General features: G+C 45.1%; 1 protein-coding gene across 1 annotated transcript in view; it reads right to left on the reverse strand.

The window, feature by feature from the left end:
- The window catches only part of KCNK10 (potassium two pore domain channel subfamily K member 10), a 135,306-nt gene extending 115,714 nt beyond the window's left edge, over positions 1 to 19,592 (reverse strand). The window contains exon 1 of the mRNA XM_012476907.2: positions 19,387 to 19,592. Within this exon, the coding sequence (XP_012332330.1) occupies positions 19,387 to 19,438 (52 nt within the window). The 5' untranslated portion in view covers positions 19,439 to 19,592. The remainder of the gene's footprint in view (positions 1 to 19,386) is intronic.
- Positions 19,593 to 22,121: the final 2,529 nt, after the last annotated feature.

The following is a 22,121-nucleotide window of genomic DNA, read 5'->3' on the forward strand; positions in this document are numbered from 1 at the left end:
AAGCCAAGCCTGGAACACCCTTGTTCAGTGAGAACATAACTCTCCTCACAGTCAACGTCCGTATTGTGTAAGCCACTTGTATCAGGACATTCTGCAACATGTAGCTGAAAGCATCTTAATTGATACTTAAGATAAAAGGACAGAAAGGTGATACAATGTCCATAAGTGATCTCCAAAGGAGCAGCCCCTGAAAAGTGGTGGTGGCTTAGAAAGAACGTGAGGGGAGGAAATAGGGACGGTAACTTGAGACAACTCTTTCCAGCAATTTTGCTGTGAAAGGAATGAGGAGTGGCTGGAGGCAATGTGGGGTCAAGGGGGATGACACAGAAGCCCATGTGTACACTAGTAGGAATATTCAAGTAGAGAAGGAGGGATCGGTTGTCCAGGAGAAGAGAGGATGCCTCAAAGAGCAAAGGGGTCCAGCATAAGCAGAAGATATGGCCTTAGATAGGAAAAGACACCCTTCATCCAGAGAGGAATAAAGGCAGGACTGGTGGGTGTAGATGCAGGTAACCTAGCAGACTTGATCTGGGGAAATGAGGTTGTTTCGACCAATTGCTTCTTTTTTTTTTAAAATGATGTATGAGGTGTTCAAAATGTAAAATGTTTCTTAAGACCTATCTAAAAAAAACTCCCTCCAATGAGAGGTTCTTCCTGAATCACACATTCAAGTCCCTCCTTCATGCTTTCACAGCACTCCCTTCTAGAGTAGGGGTTCTGTCTTGCGTTACAATTTGAGTTCCTTGTGCCACCAGAATGGACACTCTGTAAGGACAGGGACCATCTCATTGGCATCTCAGTATCAATCGAAGAGCCTGGAACACATGTTTAATAAATATATTGAGTTGCACTTTGGTAGGATGAGAAGGGGGATCACTTGAAAACAGGAGTTGGAGACCAGTCTGGGCAACATAGTGAGGCTGTCTCTACAAAAAAAAAAATGAATAAATACACTTGCCAAGTGTGGTGCCATGTACCTGTAGTCCTAGCTATTCAGGAGGCTGAGGCAAGAGGATCACTTAAGCCCAGGAGTTTGAGGCTGCAGTCAGCTAGGATCACACCACTGCACTCCAGCCTGCATGACTGAGCAAGACCCTAGCTCTCAAAAATAACATAAAATGAAATAAAAATACTGAAGTAGAGTCTTACTGTAAAGAGGTAAGAAAAACAACTGACCCTCACTATTCACAGATATATATTTGCAAATTCTCCTACTTGCTAAAATGTATTTGTAACCCCAAAATCAAATCAATATTCATGGTGTTCTACAGTCACTCACTGTCACACACAGAGCAGTGAAAAAAGTTTGCATCACCCGATACACATGTCCCCAGCTGAGGTTAAACAAGGCAATGCTCTGCCTTCTTGTTCCAGCTCTTATGCTATAAGCAAGTGTCTGTTTTGTGATCTCTTTAGTGCCATGTTTTGCACATTTTGTGCTTTTTTGTTGGTGATCGCACTGTTTAAAATCACCCCCAAGTGCCATGCTGAAGTGCTACCCAGTGTTCCTAAGTGCAAGGCATGAGGTGTCTTATGGAGAAAATATGTATGTTAGATAACTAACTTTGTTCAGAAATGAGTCACAGTGCTGTGGTTGTGAGTTCAATGCTAACAAATCAACAATATATACGAAATAAGCTGTCTTTAAACAGAAACACACATAAAACAAGGTTACGTATTTAGTTGATGAAAATGTTGTGACCTGACTGGGCATGGTGGTTCATGCCTGCAATCCCAGCACTTTGGGAGGCTGAGGCAGGAGGATCATCTGAGGTCAAGAGTTCGAGACCAGCCTAGCCAATGTGGTAAAACCACAACTCTAACAAAAAATACAAAAAGTAGCCGGACACGGTGGTGCATGCCTGTAGTCCCAGCTACTTGGTAGACTGAGGTGGGAGAACCCAGGAGGTGGAGGTTGCAGTGAGCCCAGATCGTGCCACTGTACTCCCACCTGGGCAAAAGAGCAAGACCCTATCTCAAAAATATAAAAAATAAATTAAAAATGTTGTGATCAGAGGCTCACAGGAACCTAACCCTATATTTCCCCTAAAAGCAATGGCTCACTATTTGCTAATTCAGGATTTGCAGCAACTTTATAAAACATAAGAATTATCGTAAATTATGAGAATCAACTGTACTTGATTCTGCCCTCTTCTGAGAAGGAAAATTATGGAAACAAAATGGTTTGATGAGACTGAAACATGCCTCATCAAGCTTTAACCTCTCTTTTCATGCTGCATGGATCACTCACCAGCACGAGGATTTGTTCTGAAGATGTCTTGGAGAGAAAACTGCCAATCAGCTATGGACTGTGTCCCCTGAGAGCCATTAGCCTGCCTGAGAAGTTGAGCATCCCCTCACTCCCATCATCAAAGCTAACTGATTGGGGCAGAAGGCAGAGAGGCAAGAAAAGGGGAAAGCTTTACCATATGTCTTCATTTGGGTTTCCCCAGAAGCTGATCCTACAATTATGATTTGAGCACAAGTGGTTTGTTTGGGAAGTGAAGAAATAGCCAGTAGGGAATTGGAGAAAAGAGAAAGGGCTGGGAAGGCAGCCAAGAAAACCAATAAAAGGTGCAGTATCAAACTAGCTACTGCTGTCGCCCAGTGGAATTTTTCCTACAGGGGAAAATGGGATCCCATGCAAACCATATTCCTGAGTTATCCTACCCAAGGCTGAGGGAACTGGGGTGTTTACGCACCATCTTCCATCAGTTATGGGTTGAGAGCTCCTCCTGGGGTGCACTAATTCCCCAACACTTCCTGCCTTCCATGGGAGCAGCAAAGTAGGCTCAGTCAAGAAAAAGGCAAAAAAAGTGCCAAGTTGGCAGTCAGAAGTGAGCCAGCATGTGCTGAAGTGGTGCAAGCAAGAGGATAGGGACAGGCCCTGGAACATCTGCTACTTCATAACGGGCTGCTGCTGAAAGTCTTACATAAACCAAGAGCAGGAACGGGGCCACTTCCACGAGAAATCCACGGCAGAGGAAATTCCCATACAACAAGCACATATCCGCTACCAAAGATCTAGAGTGTTCATGTACTTTCAGCTAATAATCTGATTCAGGGGCCAATTTCCACTAGTTTTAAGTCAAAGTAAGGTTTCATGGTGTTTATATAGGTTATTTTCCTCCTTCTTTGGTAGAAGCAAGATGGAAAGCTCATTTGCATTTTAATGACAAAATGGGACCTTTTCCCTAGAATAGCATGTGAGAGAACAGAGCAGGACAAAGTAATTTTGGGGAAATGTGGGGGAAGATTAGTACTTCATAGGATGTGCTCTGTCATCATGATAGTTCGTTCCCTGATGATCAAGTGAAGACACACACCCCTGCCCAAGAGCCCGCTGGTGTCAGGCCTTTTCCTTCCATGAATACCTATCCCCACCATCCCCAGTGCTATCACAGCAACTGAGGAAGGGATACTCCATCTCATGTCTCCAGAAAAGCACTGGGGCGGTGGGGCGGGGAGGCACCATAGTGTTTCATTACAATCTATTATTGAAGACAAGACAAGAAGGACGACATTTCCTCCATCATGTTGAGTGGCTGGTTGCTGGGTTTCCAACCCAAAAAGTATATTTCTCCCTCACTTTCATTTCTATAACTTTCCAAGTTCATATCATAACCCTTAGGAAATTGCACAAAAGAATTAGACTGCCCAACACTGTGTGAGTATACAGACATGAAGCCATACCCTCCTCAAGGTAGATGAAAAATATCAGAGTTCTTGCAACCACAGTAATTCCTCAGGATGTCCACACCTAGTGGGACATATCCATCTATATATAAATGGTGTTCAGCATGATGCAGAAATCCAACCAGAAATCAGTGAGTGGATGAGAAGCCCAAGGTCTTGCCTTGGAGCCAAGACGGACCTGGGCACAAATCGCAGTTCAAGTGCTTTCAAGTTGGGTGGCCATGAGCAAGTTACATACACACTCTCAGCCTCAGTTTCCTCATCTTCCAAATGGACTAATACAACTGTCTCAAATGATTGTCTTCATTCTTCATTCAAAATAGATATGGGTACAACATGAGTGAACCTTGAAAGCATTATGCTAAGTGAAAGAAGCCAATCACACACACATAAAAAAAAACCTACATGTCGTATGATTCCATTTATGTGAAATGCCCAAAATAGGCAAATCCATAGAGACAGAAAGTAGACTCATGGTTGCCAGGGGCTGAGAGAGATAAAATGGGGAGTGACTGCTAATGGATATAGAGTTTCTTTTTGGAGTCATGAAAATTTTCTACAATTAGATAGTGATGATGATTGCACAACTCTGTGAATATACTAAAAACTACTGAATTGTACATTTTAAATAGGTAATTTTATGGTATGTAAATTATATCTTAATAAATCTCTTATTTTTTAAAAATAGATATGGAGTCCTTGTTACATGCAGATCCTTTGGAAGTCATGAGCATCCAGGACGGTTGGCTAAACATTAGGATATTAACCAGAAGAACAAGCAAAGCAACTCAGGCTACTGTGAAGAATAAATTATATCCCACATGTTAAGCACTGAGTACAGTGCCTGAGCCACTGAAGACCCTCAGCAAATGAGTGTTATCAGTAGCAACATCACTGACGTTTATTAGGTGCTTCCTGTGTGCCAGGCACTGTGCTCTGCTCTTTGTGTGCATGGTCTCATTTAACCATACCTACCCTAGGGAGTAAGTACTTTTATCATTTCCAGTTCTCAAGTGGGGAAACAGGCACAGTGAGGTAAGTTAGTGCCTAAGATTGGCAGCTTGGAAGTGGCAGAGCTGGTGGGGCACAGCTGAGCTCTTGCACATCTTCTCATCATACACTTCATCTCTAGCAGCAGCTGTGGGAGTACGGCCACTGTTAACAATCATCAGCACCCCAGGTGTTCCCTCGATCACTAGGACAATTTTAAAACAGAGAAGAAACCTCTGATAGACACTGGAAGGATGGCTCCTACAGGTCTCTTCCAGCCACTCAGCTGAGACTCCTGGCAGTGGAAGAGTGGCCTCATCCAACCTGACTGAAAACTCCAGTTAAGATTCTCACTACCCCTGGATTCTTAATGGACACCCCAGTCAGTCAAACCGTCTGCTGCTTCATTAAGCCCTTGTGACCCAGACTGGCATCCTTGGTTCTCTGTTGGCCTCGGTCTGCCTCAGCAGCCCAGATGAGGCCAAGAGACTGCAAGGCATATAACAGACAGAAGTCCTAATTTCCTCCTATTCAGAAGACATGTAAATTTAGACACTTTGGAAATCACGTGTAGCAAAAAGTTGCTATATGCTAGAGTGTGTGTGTGCGTACGTGTGTGTGCGTACATATGTGTGTCTGTGCATGCGTGCACATGTATGCAGGCACATGCACACTTGTGTGTGTGCATGCACTGTGTACTCAAAAACCTCACATTTCAGTCTCTTACAATTCCTTGGAGATTAATTTACAGGCCATCAATACGGAAAAGACTCTAACTCCAGTCTCGTCCCAGTGTACATGCACAAGCCAGAGTCCTAATTACCACAGATTCTTCACAAAATCTAATTACAAACTAGGCAGCTCTGAGGCCTTCTTTGAAATCACTGAATTTTCTAACAGAATGTCACCACCTTCAGCAGCATCAACACTCATTCCATACTAAATTACCATATTAAACATTTTTGCAGAGCAATGGACTATCAGAATGGCCTCATTTTCATCCTTATTAACATATTTTTGAAACCTCTTTACTTGTTAAATGTGTGCCTGAAACAGATTTCTAAAACGCAGAAGTTGACCCGAGTGTAAGAGATGCTAAGCCTTGGCTAAATAGTTAGTTTCATGAAGGCAGGGACTTCGTCTTGTCTGTTGCTATTCCTCCAGGGCCTATAACTGTGCCTGGCACAAAGAAGACACTGGGCAAATATTCACTGAAGAAATGGGCAGATGTCTTCTCCAAGAGGCTGAATGTACACTTACATTTGTACTTGCTGCAGACATAGAGAATTTAATTTGAAATCTCACAAACGATGTGCTCAGACTTTAGTAGAGCCTACTGCTCTTCATCAATTCTTTCTCCCAAAGGAGGAAGAATAGAAAAGAGGCTCCAGCAGGCAGGACATGGTGGCTCACACCTATAATCCCAGCACTTTGGGAAGCCGAGGTAGGCAGATTGCTTGAGCCCAGGAGTTCGAGACCAGTCAGGGCAACGTGGCAAAACCCCATCTCTACAAAAAAATGCATAAATTAGCCAACCGTGGGGTCATGTGCCTATAGTCCCAGCTACTCAGGAGGCTGAGGTGGGAGAATTGATTGACCCCAGGAGGTCAAGGCTGCAGTGAGCTGTGATTGTACCACCGCACTCCAGCCTGGGCAACAGATCAAGACCTTGTCTCAAAAAACTAAGAAGCTAAAACTAAAAATTAATAAAAGGTCCCAAAACTCTTTGGCATTGCCATAAGGGTCACTGTTGAATAATGGAGGTTAGCATTAGGAGTTCAAAGATGTGCTTTGTCCCCTCTTTGTAGTATGGGCATGCACAAGTCACTTGACCAGTCCAGATTCAGAGTTGCCCTAAGAAGCCTCAATGGGCTTGGATATCTCAAAAGTTCCTTCCAGTTTATGAAGTGAGTTTAACATGAGCAGGGCAACCTCTGAACAACATTTGTGCAAATGAAAAGTTGCTTTCAGTGACCTTTCTGGCACTCCCGCCCTCCAGAGCCCTCAGTCTGCTCCCTTCCTGCTTGACACCAGCCTATCAATACCTATCAGTCCCTGGTTCTGTTTTCTCTTGGCCCAGTTCTCTCATAGAAGCTATTAATCTGGTTGTACCCATGGATAACTGAGAATTAGTTTGTTACCCTGAGGAATTACATTTGTATTTTAACAAGATGTGTTTTGGAGATGATACTTTAATCCATATTTCTATCAATGCATTTATTGTGTTGTATCAATTACTTGATGATGCACCTCTCTCAGTGGCTAGACTGTGCTTCTTTGGGTCTACAACCTCAGGTCTTTTTCATCTTTCTGTGTCAAATTCCTAGCCCCATTTCTGCAGGCACTCACTCGCTAAATGTTTATGGAATAACCAGAAGGATGACTGACAACAGCCAATGAATAAAGTAACTGTTAAGATTGCAGGCATCCTGATAGTCATGGGAAGGAATGGTGTGTGTCAGCTGTGGAGAGGAACTTTATAGGGCCATTCAAATCCCACCCCCTGTGGCTGTCTGCTCTGTCTGTCTTTAGTACTGAGGCTGAATGCAAAGATTATTGCTTGATCAGCAGGCATTCACGCTCCTATAGAAACTACGTTCTCACCCTGCCAACCCTGCCAGAGAAAGGGATCGGCACATCAGAAGCTTTCATTGATTCAGGCTTTGGGGAGGCCTTCAAGCTGAGGCCACAAGAACACAACTAGCAGGGGGTCCCATTATAGTCAAAGGAGAAATACCCCAATGTTACAATACCTCCGGACATACCAGGAACAAAGTGACGGCGGGTATGGAGGGGCAATTTTTATCCGGCCCGTTATGCTTAACTGAGAGCCACATGCTTCCAAAAGGCATCTGAAGTATAAGAGAATATGAGCGAGCGCACCACAGTTTTGTGTTTGTTGATTTATTGACTCTAGATATGCAAATTATCACAGAATCGAGGGTCATGTAACAAAGCCGGGGAAAATATTATTTTAATTAACAGAAATTGAGAACGCAATAGCCACTTTAAGATATACCTTCCCGTTTGCAACCAGAAGTTTGGAATTTGTTGTCCTAAACCAAAGATGTCAAGGAAAGCTTTTTTTCTGTATAATTTTTTTTAACAGCTTTTATGTAGGATTCCTTCAAGAACATACAGATACCCCAGGTGAGGCTAGCACCATGCCTGTCACACAGTAAGTATCCTCTGTAAACATTCGCTGAAACAATCGTTTGATTTATTAGCGATTTAAATAATCTTTTAAAAATCTGATTATGTCATCCTCCCACTTCAAATCAATCAAGCCCTTCCTGTTAGTCTCAGGAAAAAAAAAAAAGAGTAAGACCTACTATGCCCTGCATGACCTGAGCACCCACTACCCCTCCCCGCCCTCATGCACCATGCCACACTTCACTTTCCAACCAGTACCCAAACCCACATTTCCTAATCCCATAGACCAAGGCTCTCATTCCTGTGCCACATTGCCTTTCTCTGTTCATTTAAAACACATCAACTCTGTCTCTACTAAAAAGATAAAAATTAGCCAGGCGTGGTGGTGTGCACCTGTATTCCCAGCTACTCGGGAGGCTGAGTGAGGAGAATTGCTTGAACCCAGGAGGGGAAGTTTGCAGTGAGCCGAGATCGCACCAGTGAACTCCAGCCTGGGTGACAGAGCAAGACTCCATCTCAAAAAAAAAAAAAAAAAACTCAAGATCTACCCCAGACTGTGAGTGCAGGAGTGTTACTGGAAGCATTGAGTGCCATGAGCCACCATTGTTACGCATAGCTGTAAATAAGTCTACGGTATGTACACTACATGAGTTAGGACCAATTTTCAAAGTAAAAATGGAAAAGTGGGAGAAATTAAGTGCATGCGGCTTAGTCTGGATCATAATGAATCCTTGTGGATCAGGAATTGAAAATGGGGCCACAGGAAATATAGAGTTAGCTGGATGTTAAAATCTACCATGAAAGTCAGTGTCTTGTCAGGGTGGTTGGGGGTAGGGATGGGGGAATTTCTGGATGAAAGAATAGAGGGAAAAACCAGAACCAGAAGGGGAGCACAATGGCATCTTGGCATCCTGAGACTTTTTCTACTCTTAGTTACTATGGTTACAGACACCACCCGTGCTGGCTCCTGAATGTGACTGGGGCCCCAGGCAGCTCCATTCAACCCACTGTCACCCTGTCCCAGACCCTGTCTTTGCCATTTTGTGCAGTAAGTGACATATTCAACAATGTCCAGCTCCTAATCATTCTCAAGTTCACAATGCTACTCAAAAGAAACCATATTCACTTGCCTCTGCCCAGAATACAGAAGCTCCAGAACTTCCTTCAGAATATAAAATTGCCTCAGGAACAAGCCAGGCATGTAATGTTTGGAAACATGGGAACCTCTAAGGCATCGGATGCATCCTGCTTCCTGGAAATCATTTTCTCAAGACTGTACAGAAAAAGCAACAAGATTGTCAAAAAAATGTTTACTCAAAATATGACAAGGAGTGCTAACGGTCCTTCCTCCACCAGCAGCTTCTCGCTGTGTGTTTGCCATCACCCCCAGGCACACGGTCCCTGCCATCTTGGCTGGATGCCGACTTGCGTTTCAGTCACCATACAGACACATGGCCTGCAGGCACTGCAGGAACACACCAGACACACACCAGACACCCCATTCCCCAGCATTTCTACTGCTCGGCCTGGAGGCGATCCTGTTTTTTCTGGCTTTACCCAAGGAAGTTAAGTTGTCAGTCATTGAATCTGTAAAAGAAGGGACATTGTAAAGAAAAAGACTCTGTAAGAGAAGTGGGACCTGAGTTATCACACTCAACCTCTAGATTCACAGTGAGAAAAAATAGGGTGTATTATGGGGTCATTTTTTAAAAATTAATGTTTACAGATGTACACATAGCATGACACCCACACAGGACAGGCTCAATAGACACTTCTGGTATTTGAATAATACAAAAAGTTTGGACTGACAGGCATACTGGGATCTATTAAAAGACCATATGTTCATATTATATATAAATCATCATTATGCTCACTGTCTTTCTAGAATAATGTTTCAAGCCGTTGGTAAATGAAAGGGTAAAAATGGAGTTAAATGAATCATCATCCTCTGGTTAAGTGGAAAATGCAGGCTTAAACAAAATTAAACAGATTTCTGAACTACAGGATTATCAGAGAGAGGTGTATAAGGTAGAGGTAAGAGTTCAGGCATTAAATCAGATAGACCCAGGTTCAAGTTGTAGCATGACCAGGTAACTCTGGGCAAGTTACTTAAGCTCTGTAGGCCTCAGCCTCCTCATTCAGAAAGCAGAGATAATAATTTCACCTATTTCTTTGGATAATAAATAGGATTATATGAGATGATAACTATAAAGCACTTAGCCTAGCACTTAGCACCTATTCAATAAATGATAGGAAAAAATGCTTATGGTGATTTTAAAATATGTCCTCAAATTCTTTGACATGCCTCCCTTGCAACATGAAAGTAATCAACCCCACCCCCTCCCAAATGTGGACTAACTTTAGTGACTGGCGTCTAATGAAAAGAACGTGGTGGTAGAAACAATCTGTGATTTTTGAAGTTAAGTCATAAAAAGTGTTGCCAATTCCACCTTGTTCTCTCTTTAATCACTTGTTCTTGGGGAAGCCAGCCACCATGTCATGCCTGAGTGCCCATAAGCATCCCATGGAGAGGCCCACATTGGCAGAAAATGAGGTCTCTCCCCAACAACCAGCAGCAATTTGCAAGTCACATGAGTGTACCATCGTGGAAAAAGATCCTCCTGCCCCAATCAAGCCATCAGATGACAGCAGCCCAGACAATATCTGACCACAACTAATGACAGACTCTTAGCCAGACCACCCAACTAAACTATCCCTGAATGATTGATCCACAGAACTTATGAGATAATAAATGTTTATATTGATTTAAGCCACTAAATGTTGGGGTTATTTGTTACAAAATAATATAGTAACATGCTAATGTGCATGATGACTCTCTAGGAATGACTGAGCACGCATCATCCTCCAAACTGCCTTTAAGATGACACCACTTTTCTTCTCAGAGTATCTGTTGAGTCTAGCTCATGCTTCATAGAACACACTTTGGGAAATGTTGTTCTGGCATTTAACAATTTATGAAATTTGTTCACACGTCTCATTTGATCATCTCAGCAACTGTGAAGTGGTTGTTATTGTGATATTTATTTTACCCAAAAGAAAACTACGGCTAGGAAAGGTTAAGTGACTTGGCCAAGTTCACACAGTATTATGGTCTGAATGTGTCCCCCCAGAATTCATATGTTGAAATCCTAACCCCCAAGGTAATGTTATTAGGAGATGGGGCCTTTGGAAAGTAATTAGGTCATGGGCATGAAGTCTTCATGATTAGGATTAATGCACTTATAAAAGAAGCCCAAGAAAGACCCCTTACTTTTTCCACCATGTAAGGACACAGCAAGAAAGCAGCATTTATAAGCTGAAAAGTGGGCCCTCTCCAGATGCCAAATCTACCAGTGCCTTGATCTTGGACTTCCCAGCCTCCAGAACAATGAGAAATGAGTATCTGTTGTCTATAAACTATCTAGTTTATGAAATTTTATTAAAGCAGCCCAAATTGACTATAATACACAGCTAATAAAATTGGTACAACATTAACTCAGACTCAAATGTTGTGACTCCAAGCCATGTTCTTTCACTGGTCTTTTATCTGACTTAACCAGGACAGCCTAGGTTGTTTAAATCTGAACTAAGAATACTAAGAGTCTACCAAAGTACCAGGAGGGTTGTGCTCTGCTACGGGCCACCTCCTGGATGATCCAGACATTGAACCAGATACTTCCAAGAGGCCGAGCTGGAGGCTGCCCTGACTTCACAGGCTGCCTCCTGCAACTGTGAGAACATCATAATACAGGTACCACTCATGGAGCCCTTATGATTCTTCTAAGAGCATTATTCTGAGAGCTTTGCATGTATCATGTTATGTAATCCACATAACAAACCAAGGAAGTAATGGCTGTAATTATCTCTATCTTGCAGATGAAGATACCAAGTCATAGAAAAATGAAGCAATGTTCCCAAATCAGCCTCTAGTAAATCATGCTTGGATTAGGACCTAGGCAATCTAAGACTATCAGGGAAGGAAGGCATCTCAACAATCAACAACTCAACTCCCTCCTTTCCTAAATGAGAGGCAGAGCCAGCCCTAGAAAGCAGGTCTCCTATCCTAAATTCCTATATAGTACAGAGGGTGCCATCTTGCCCAGAGCCTAGGTTAAATAACTATAACATGTATTTAATCTCCCTTCAGGTTATTATAAGAATATATACACTGAACCAGATCTGTTATAACTACCTCCCATATGGCCTCAAATTCCACCATGAGAGATGAATTCCTTTGGCCTAAAGCAACATTAGTCAGTAGAATAAAGGGGCTGGCCCACGTTGGTCCATGGTTAGCATGGATAACAACACTCCCCAATTTTCAGAAAAAAAATATTAATTAATAAATAGACTGTTTTCATCTCTAAGCTTTTCCTCCCATCAATTTTTCTTAAACACTTTTCTTAAACACTTAGTAAGTTATACCATTTATCCTTATCATGCTAAATATTTGGCGTGTTATCATTTAGGGGATCGCGAGGTCTGCTTGCACATAAGAAACTCATTTTCTTGGTAGTAAAATTGTTGCTAGCTCGCATGTGAAAATTATGAATATTGGTGTTTTAGGCGTCTCTGCAAAGGTTACTGTGACTTCCAGGCTCTCCATCACCTGAGCAAATCTTCGTTTTCTATTCAAGCATCTCTTTTTAAACTGTAAATGCCACCAGCCCCATCACACTGGATAGCTGAGTAGAGGAGAAAGGACCCTTTGTACAAGCAAGAGCAACTGAGATCAAAACTCCGCAGGAGTGGGGAAGGGGCAGAGGGAAAAAAGGAAGGAAGAAAAGAAGGAAGGGAGGAATGAAGGAAAAGTTTCCTGTGATCACCTGGTTTATGTATGGCAGTGAATCCTATGTTTTCCTTTCTAATCTTGTTTTCCCACCATTCCACTCTGCTTCAAAGTTACCTCCATGGAAAGGGTAAGTGATGAGACTAGAAGGTATTGGTAATACAAAACCTAGAATCTCCAGAAATCCTATCCACCCCACAGCCTCATCCCCACTACCTCCAACGCCCATCCCTCCCCAACCCCTGGCTCTGGGAATGGCAAAGGAAGAGAATTCAATGCCCCCTCATGACCATACCCTCCCCTGCCAGTGATTATGGCCCTTCCTTCCTCCCTTCAACCCTAAATGGAGGATTAGGAAGTCAGGTTTCATTTTCAATTCAGAGTACTCAGTCCTAGATACTCACAAGGGAGAAAAAAAAATCTTAAACTGTGGCTGCAAATGACAAATAAATGTTCTAGAAAGTAAATATGAGGTCTTTTATTTCCCCATTCTAGGTGATGGTAACAAGCCAGACACAGATAAACTGTAAAGTCTCCACTGAGAGTACCCCTAGGACCAGATCCCAGCAGTGGAAGGTCCCTTTGACCTCCATAATTCTTATGGAGGGAAATCACCCAGGTGGGTGTAACCAACAGAGTGACCACACTCCTAGTGCCACATTTAGGCAGATTCTGTAACCAAGCCATGAAGAGCTAAGCCCCTCTAATTCTAACTTCATCTGGATCATCCAGTAGGTGTCCTTTATAAGAATCAGAGTACAGAGAAAGATTGTCACTGTTATCCACCTTTCTGCCTCAGCCAAGGGAGCTGTCCAAACTGAAACTTCCTAATTGGCTACCAGTAGAATGGCTTCTTTCTATTTTACCATTAGACTTTTCCTCTAGTTCCCTGTAGACTAAAAGTAAAAAGGAAATTACTAGTTCGCTGTGCCAATATTAAATATACTTCACACCATATCTCAACTGTGGTTGAAGTTTCCCAATGGAGGGAAAATCTGATGTATTTTTTAAATGCATCAGATTTAAGATGAGGCTCCTATGGAGTCAAAGTACAGATGTTCTGGAAATGGCATGGGAGAGCAAAGTCAACCTGCTCAATTTTAATTCAACCCAGTGGTGACCGTGATTGGCAAAAGGATGGTGAAGCTCCTTAGACACTGCTGGAAAAGAACCCTGAACCAAATCTTGGCCCAGACAATCTTTGGAACAGGTTCCTTGGTACTTTTGAGGATAATTGTGGTGATTTTGGCATATTTTAAATCCCATTTGGAATGCTGATCTCCAGAAAGTTGGATATTAAATCAAAAATCGATTATTTTCTTTTCAGGAAATCTAAGCTATGCAAATGTGTGTTTGGAAACACATTAATAAAGCAGCTAGCACTTAAGCGACCTAGCAAGTTGAACACGGCCCCCATTCATGAATGATCAAAATCTTTTTTTAGCCAGTACAGCAGAAGGGAGATCTAAGGGTCTGCACCTGAGCTCATAGAAATGAAAGTGTAGACCTGTACAATAAATGCAACCTGCTGAAAATAGCCATCAACTAAAGACTCACTGATCAACAGGGAGACTGCTTCCCCTAAATCTCTCACAGAAACCTTTGAATACACTTTTGGGTAAGAAAGAGCAGGAGAGTGTGGAATGAACAAAGATGCTGGCAGGAAGGAAAGCTTGAAGGAAACTGTCATGGGCGTAAGCATCAAAAGGCCTAGGGTAGCCCCAGCTCTGCCTGTTTGTAGCTTTGAGCCCCGACATAAATCATTCATCTTTTCTACATCTTATGTTACGTGTCAGTAAATCTAAGACTCTAATACCTACAAAAATAGGGTTGTTTAAAGAACAAATGAGGTCATTCCTAAAAAGTGTTCTATAAACTGAAAGGTGCTACGCACATAAGATATGGGCCTCTCCAGGATTTTGCATTAAAGTGTGTGCTAAAAGTACAGCTTTTTAAAAACTCCAGCTCCACTCCAATAGCTTTGCTTCTTTCTTAAGTGGATTAAATTCCCTAAAAATAGCCACACTCCCATAGTTAATATGAGCCAAATTATTTATTGGACACTGACCATATCTTTATCAGGCTAGATCAGTCCACCTATCCACCATCACCCCACTCCCATTCAGCCTTCCCACTCCTGGTCAAAGATGAGAAACGAAGAAAAACAGCCCACTGGAGGCTTTAGAGAAAGCTGGAGCTTGCAAGGAAGTGAGAATATCAGTGTCCTTTCTGATATGCCTACTTGGGGATATTCTTCCTTTCTCCTTATTTGTACTTTGCCATTTGTACCTTAGAGGCATCCTGCAATTTCCATGATGCATAAAGCCTTCACTCCTCTCCAGTCCATCTGCCCAACCTTCCATTCATTCAGCAAAGGGTTACTGAGTGCCAGGCACTTCCCAGGGCACTGAGGTTATGATAATAAACAAGATAGGGAAAGTCCCTGCTCATGCAGCTCACATGCTAGTGAAGGAGGCTGGCATCAAATGTGACCCATGAGTAAGTAAGATGGTTTCAAATCATGACAAATGCCAGTAAGACAACTGAACAGGTGACATAAGAGAAAATGATGGCACTGGGGAACAGGAGGAGAGGTCTTTCAGATGGGACAGGGAAGCCCTTGCTAACAAGAGGACATTTGAGCTGAGATGCAAATGATGGAAAGAAGCCAGCTATGCGAAATGCATAAGCAGTGGAAATTGCAAGCGCAAAGGCCCTGAGACAGAATTGTGATCTATTTGAGGAACGAAAGAAAGCCAACTGGCCCCAAGATCAGATCAAGATGTTGAAGAGACAACGTCAAAGAGGTAGACAAAGGCAATGTCAATGGCTCCTTTCTCCATGATAGGAACGTGAAACCCAAAAAGTTAAATGAGCAGCCCAAAGTCATACAACTAATTACTGCTACAGCCGCTTTTAGAACCTAATTATTTTGCCCCCAAATCCATAGTGTTTTTACACTGTATTGATCTGCTTGCCTCTAGTGAGAGGAATACTATTTGCAGATCTTACTGGTTTTTAAAAGCTCTTAATATACATAAGCAGCAAGTAAATACCAATTTTAAGCAGAAAATCATCAACAAATGATGCTGATGATTTCAAATGCACATAAATTCTGCTATGAAAGCTAAAAGTTAGAACCAATCTACTTTCGGTAGGTCCTACACAAACAGTAACGCTCTTCATTGAAGGCTCTGTTCCATGAATATACGGCAAGGCCATCGCTCAGAGACAAGCCGTTTTACATTTGGGTCTTGTTTTTACCTACACCTCTTGACAAGGCTTTGCTTAATCCACCCAAATGCCATCCAAACCAACCTATTCTCAAACCACCTTCATTTTGTGCTATTAAATTGTAGGGTAATGAGGCTGTAAGAAAAACATTATAATTATAACTGCCTTCCACAACCCATGAGAGCAGCTTCGCCTGAAAGGTCACGTCTGTTGATAGACGAATCCTACAGTCCAAGTAACGGACTTTCTCCTAATACTTCTGGGTTCCCCTTCATCTTTTCCCTGATATGCAAATTTGGTCTGTGTAATCCAGAATCTCCAAAATACAGACTCAAACTCTGTCCAGTAGCCACTGACTTGTCCACCAGACGTGGAAATAAAAATGCTATTGTCTAAATAGGTTAGTAAAGACAGGAACGAGTAGGGTAAGGTTGAATTACTATCTCCTCTCTTCTATCCTCTTCTATTCCAAGCCCTTTTCTTCTTCATCATCCTCTCTCTTCTCCTTTTCTTCTTTCCAACAAGCCTCTCCACTTCCTGAGCGTTGGGAACCTTACCAGGCAAGAGCCGCAAGTCCCAGTAAGAAACACAGACTAGAAGAGTGTTTAATAGCCCAGATTCTAATCTTGTCCTACTAGCTGTGCAACCTTGGCCAAGTTACCCAACCTCTCTGTTCCTCAGTTAACTCATCTGTAAAATTAGGATAACACCTTCCTCCTCAAATGTGTGAAGATTGAATTAATGTATGTAGAGCATTAGATGAGCACCTGGCACATAATTCTATACGGATGTGAGATATGCCACCTCACTCACCACTCTCTTCCCACCTCCATCCCCTGGCTGGGAAAGACTACTGTCACCCCCACCTTTGGGAACAACTCTGCGCAAAGTCAGAGCAACTACTGGAAGGCAGATTAGTGGTGTCATGATGGCAATCAAGTGCCAAATGGGACAATAACACTTATACCATCAGACAAGTATTATGGAAACAATTGTATGAAATAATGTACATAAAGCACCTGGCATGCAACGATTGCTCATTAAACGTTGTTATTTTTATTGAGTATTTGTCTTCACTTTTAGCACCATTGGTTGTAACCGAAGGTGCTATGTGCATGCTTTTCTTCACTGTGTCAGGCTGTAAAATGTGTAAAATTCATCTGTGTTCATCACTGTAACATGAATACATAGAATGATGATCATACAGAAGTGTATCTTAAAACCCAAGGCCAGCTTCACAAAATCAGTCTCACAGTGCTCCCTCTGTACCAGAGTTCCTTGAAGATCCTGACCCCAGCATTTAGATGGCCACCCACCTAACACACCCCTTGGATGCCTTGGGGACATGCCCCACTCAACAAGACCTAGATTGAACTCACGAGCTTTCCTTCAAGACTGGCCCTGCCTTGGCTGCCATCCCAGTCATTCCAATTCCTCCACTTCACCTGCACACATTATTCACGCAAAGCCTGTTGATTTCACGTCCTCCACAGCTCCCTACTCCATCCACTTCTCCATGCCCACAGCAACCACCCTGGCCCATGCTACCATTATATCTGATCCCTCACATCCACAAGAGCCACATAGCACTTGTTTTGAAACTTAGCTCAAATCACGTCCCTCCTCATCTTGAAACTCTTCATTGGCTTAAGATAAAGACTATACTCTTTCAATCCCACAGCTCTACTCCACCTCCAACAACACAGGGCTTGGGGGGTCTAGCCCTGTGGATCCCCCAGTCATATCTCAAAACACAAGCACTCTTGCTGTCTGCTGGGGAGAAATAGAAAGCCAAGGCACACTTCTGTGTTTCCAGAGATTTCAAATAGAGACAAAATGAAAGGTTTGTGCGGTATTTACAGTATAACAGCCGGTGTTTATAAAAAGGCAATACCTCTTCACTCACTCTTCAGTAGCCATGGGAACCTCCTTTTGGTTCATCAAATACACGTGCCCCTTCTGCCTCAGGCCCTTTGCACTTGCTGTTCCTTCTTCTGCAACGATTCCCCTCCTCCTTAGACAATTAACTCCTACACCTCCTGCAGGCCTAAGTCCAAGTGTCACCTCCTCAGGGAAGCCTTCTCTGGTCCTTGTCAATCTCTTCTATCAGACACTTTCTGAAACCTCTGAAGCTCTCCTTCTTGGAACATACAGAAATTCTGAACTATGCATTCCTCCACGCAATGATTGATTGAGGTCTGTCTCCCTCACTGTAAACTCCGAGACAGAGCTTTTGTGTTTCCGGTTCTGACTGTATCTCCAGTGCCTAGGACAGTGCTTAGCATGTAATAGGTATTTAGCAAATATGTTTTTCAGGGATTCTCCCCCCAAAAAAGGAAAGGCACACCTCCTTATTTCCAGAGATTTCAAGTAGAGACAAAATAGAAGGTTTGGGCTGTATTTAAGATGTAACAATCTTGGTGTTTAAAAAAGCCAGTACCTCTTCACTCACTCTTCAATAGCCAGTCAATTCCTAAGACATTTACTCAACAAATAAGAAGCTTTCTTCTTTCCAGTCTGGAGGAAAAGAAGAAATGCGCCCATAAAGAACATTAAACACATACTCACCCCTAATAAACAAGTTTCAATCCCGATACACACAGAGGCATTGCCTAGCTTGACACAGTCGTCAGACGAGCTAAGAGAAAAGCTAAAGAGCATTCTTGTCACAACTGGACACATGGTTTCAACTTGTTCTGCTCCCATACTGATCATTCCCTTGGAGCCTTCACATCTGTATGCTAATTACAGACACGGTGGCCGACGCTAGGAACACGCAAATCCCTCTTAATCGCTCCTTTTGCGTGGATGGAACCTGGTCCAACATTCGTAAAAGCATGCAAACCACACCACTGCTTGGGCGGGCACACTTCTTGCCCCTCCCTGATGCCTTGCCAGCCCCACCCTTCTCACACACCACCCCTCCTCCCCCTTCTACTCCGACCTGAGCCTAACTAGCTGCCAGGTTTGGTAATAAGATTGAATGAAGACTCAGGAGGCCCTGTGGGCTCCATTATTCTGCACGCCCTGCGAGAAGGGCCACCCCGAGGGACGGCTGCTGCAACTCGAGCCCCACTTGCTGCCAGGAAACCTTTCCCACTGAGGACACCCGGGCATGCGGCGCAGCTCCAGGTCCAGGGGGAGGCACCCCACCCATCTGCCAGAGAGACAAAGATCACCAGAAACAAAGGACACACACACACACACACACACACACACTCGCACACTCAAAGTCAAAAGCAAATACTGACACTTGCAATTTCAAACCAAACAGTCGGCTTGGTCTATCTAAATAGATCTGGAGACAATCCAGAGGGACAGTGATTATGTGGTAATGACAGGCACTATCTGGGTTCAGAACCCACGCTGCCTCCGCCCTCCTCCCACCCGCGCTGCAGTTCCCAGGCGCGTTTCCCAGCCTCAGGACACACGCTGCCAGAAGCAAGAGTGCTTCCACTCAAGGAAGCGCGCACACACCAGAGACAGAGGCAGGGCGAGGGCAGCCAAAAGTAGGAAATACCCACCTTTAGGATCCCAGTTCACCTGTTTTCTTGGCGTCTCGATTGGAAATTTCATTGCTCCGTTGCCCAGAAGGGGAAGAAATGAAAAGAACCCAAATAATAATTAAGTCCTCAAGCTTTACACGCCTAGGTTTAGCAGTCCAACAAAACAATTTCCGAGGATGGGGGAGGCTTGGACTGGCTCGTGGAAGAACCTCAGAAAAAGACAAGTGGGGAAATACTGGCTTGCGAGAGAACTGGAGACGGCCTGGGTGTTTGCCCCGGCTAGGGGGTGGCCGGCCGCGGCCCCGGGGGTAAAAGAAAAAGTAAGATCGGCGAGGGGTGGATGAAAGGATGGAGAGAAAGGCTTGGGAAGATCGAAGAGCCAAGCAGCTTTCCCAAAAGCGGGGCCGGCAGGTTAGGGGCTGAGCCGCCGGAAGGCTGGGGCTAGGGAGAAGCCCACTGCAGTGTCACTCCAGCCCCTGAAGGCGTGTGCGCACACACTCCCGCACACACACACCCGCACACACACTCCCGGGCGCGCGCTTGGGCGGGCACGCCTGCCTCGCTCGGCCGCGCCGAGCGCACACGCCCCACCCCGGCCGCGGCTCCTCGCCCCCGGCGACGCCCCCCACTTCCCGCTCCCCGAAAGCCATTGGATGTAGGGGTGGTGCGGCTCCCGTGGAACGCGCGACGAGGGCGACCCTCCCCGCGGCGCGCCGCAGACGCCGCGCCACGGCAGGAAGGAGCAGGGCGCGCAGCGGACCGAGGCGCCCGGCCGGGAAGGCGCGCTGAGCCCCCGGCGCCCGGCCCAGGGCAGGAGGAGGTGGCCGCGGACTGGCCCGCGGGGCGGCGGGAGGCGGTGGGCGGCGGCGGGGAAGCCGCGGAGGGGCGGGGAGCGAGGGGCGGACGCGCCGCTACTTACTAGCTTGGCCGGCTGGCGGACGGGCGTGGAGACGGCCGCGGCGCGCTCGCTGGAGTTGCAGACGGAGACACGCTTGGCTGCCTGGAAGGCGCTGCAGGAGGCGGAGGAAGGGCCGCTGCGGCCCCGCCGCAGACCTCAGCCTCCGGGTCACCTCTAGTCACCGCTCCCACCCTGGGCTCTCCCTCCTCCTTTCTCACTTCATTTTTTTCTTCCCGTCTCCTCCCGCTCCTGGTTCTCTCGCCTGAGCCCCGAACCCACGTCCCCGCCGCACTCCGAGGAGGCCCGTGCCACCCATGAGCCTTTTGTTCTGGGACCGCTCCCCGTCTGCTGCGCTCTCCCCTCCCGGGGAAGCTCGCTCCCCAAGCGCAGCTTGGTCCCTTCCCCAGCTACCTGCAGCCCGACTGGGGCCACTGGTTGATGGCTGGAAAGGGGGCTGGAGGGAGGCAGGGCGGCCCTGGAGGAAAGCGGAGTTGCCAAGATCCGGCAGCTCCAGGAAGCGGCGGCCCCAGGAGTCTGGGGACCCAGCCGGGCAGATGCGAAGGGACCCAGACCTGTTCCCGGAAAGGGGCTAAACCTGGAGCATTCATCTCATGCCCTCTCACTGCCCCCGTTTGAAACCCCACAGGGGTTTGTGGTGGGGCCTCAGTCTCCAGAAAAGCCAAGTAGTGCTGAGGTGCTCTTGAATGGGTCACTGAGTATCAACATGAATGATGCTGACAAATTCCTTCGGATGCCTCGCAACGGAGCCTTACACGTAGTAGATGCTCAAGAAATACTTGCTAAATGAAAACATGAATTGCATGCTGCAGTGTTGGATAGGAAGTAGCTTAAAACCCTACTCTGGCTTCCAGAGAAGGTTGCTAAACTTTGTTGTCCGTTCAACATATATATTGAACCCCTTCCAAGTGTCATCACTGTGCTAGGTGCTGGCCATATGGCAGAGAACAAGACAGAGATCTTGCCTTCATGGGGCTTACTATCTAGTGTCATATGGTCCTGTTAGATTGTTTTGCCTTTACTTATGCATGGAAATTGTCCAGCTCATTCCCATGCCTGCCAACTGGGGTCCTAAAATCCCACACTATCAGCTGATCTCTGAGTTGCAGGCCACTCTAGGGCACCTTGAGGCTTCTGGGGAGCGCTATGTCAGCAGCATCTTTCTCACCATCCATCCCTCACTATAACATCAAGGTTTCTGAGTCCAAGGGCAAGACCTACTGCGATCCGCTGTGGTCTGTGGGAAAGGTTGAGTGCCTTGTCACTAGGCTGTCACAGGCAGCCCAGGCTGGAGCCCTGAATTCTCTGCCACCCCCATTCAGGCAAAACTGGTACCAATCTGATGGTGCTGCTCTGACTCTTCAGCCATTTGGGCAGGTTCCCTGGGTGCTTCAGAACCATCTTCCCTGGACTCTGTGACCACACTTTGCCTCTCTCTACTAGGACTGGGAGGGTGGATAAGACATAGAAATGAAACAAACAAGGAATCTCTGCTTCTTCCAGCCATCCCCTGAAACACCAGTGTGTATGTAAATTCTGTTCTCAAGTCCAGAGGGAGCTGCTTCTAAGAAAGGCTTTTGAGCCTCACTCTGCACTCCTCTCTTTAACTGTTGACGGGCAGCTGGACGCTAGCACAGTCACTGCAATACAATGTTTTTGCCTGCATCAGAGTCAGAGAGGGGTTTCAGCAGAGAAAGATACCCTCTCCTGAATCCTCAGAGCATGGGGAAGCAAGATTGGCATTCATTGAATTTCCCCTCACCATCTCATATTTCCTCTCCATTCATCTTTGCTACATCCTTTTATAGATGAGAAGATCAAGGCTCAGAGAGATAAA

This window comes from Aotus nancymaae, unplaced genomic scaffold (genome assembly GCF_030222135.1).
Source record: "Aotus nancymaae isolate 86718 unplaced genomic scaffold, 86718_ANA_hifiasm-v0.15.2.pri h1tg000011l, whole genome shotgun sequence".
Classification (NCBI taxonomy): Eukaryota; Metazoa; Chordata; class Mammalia; order Primates; family Aotidae; genus Aotus; species Aotus nancymaae.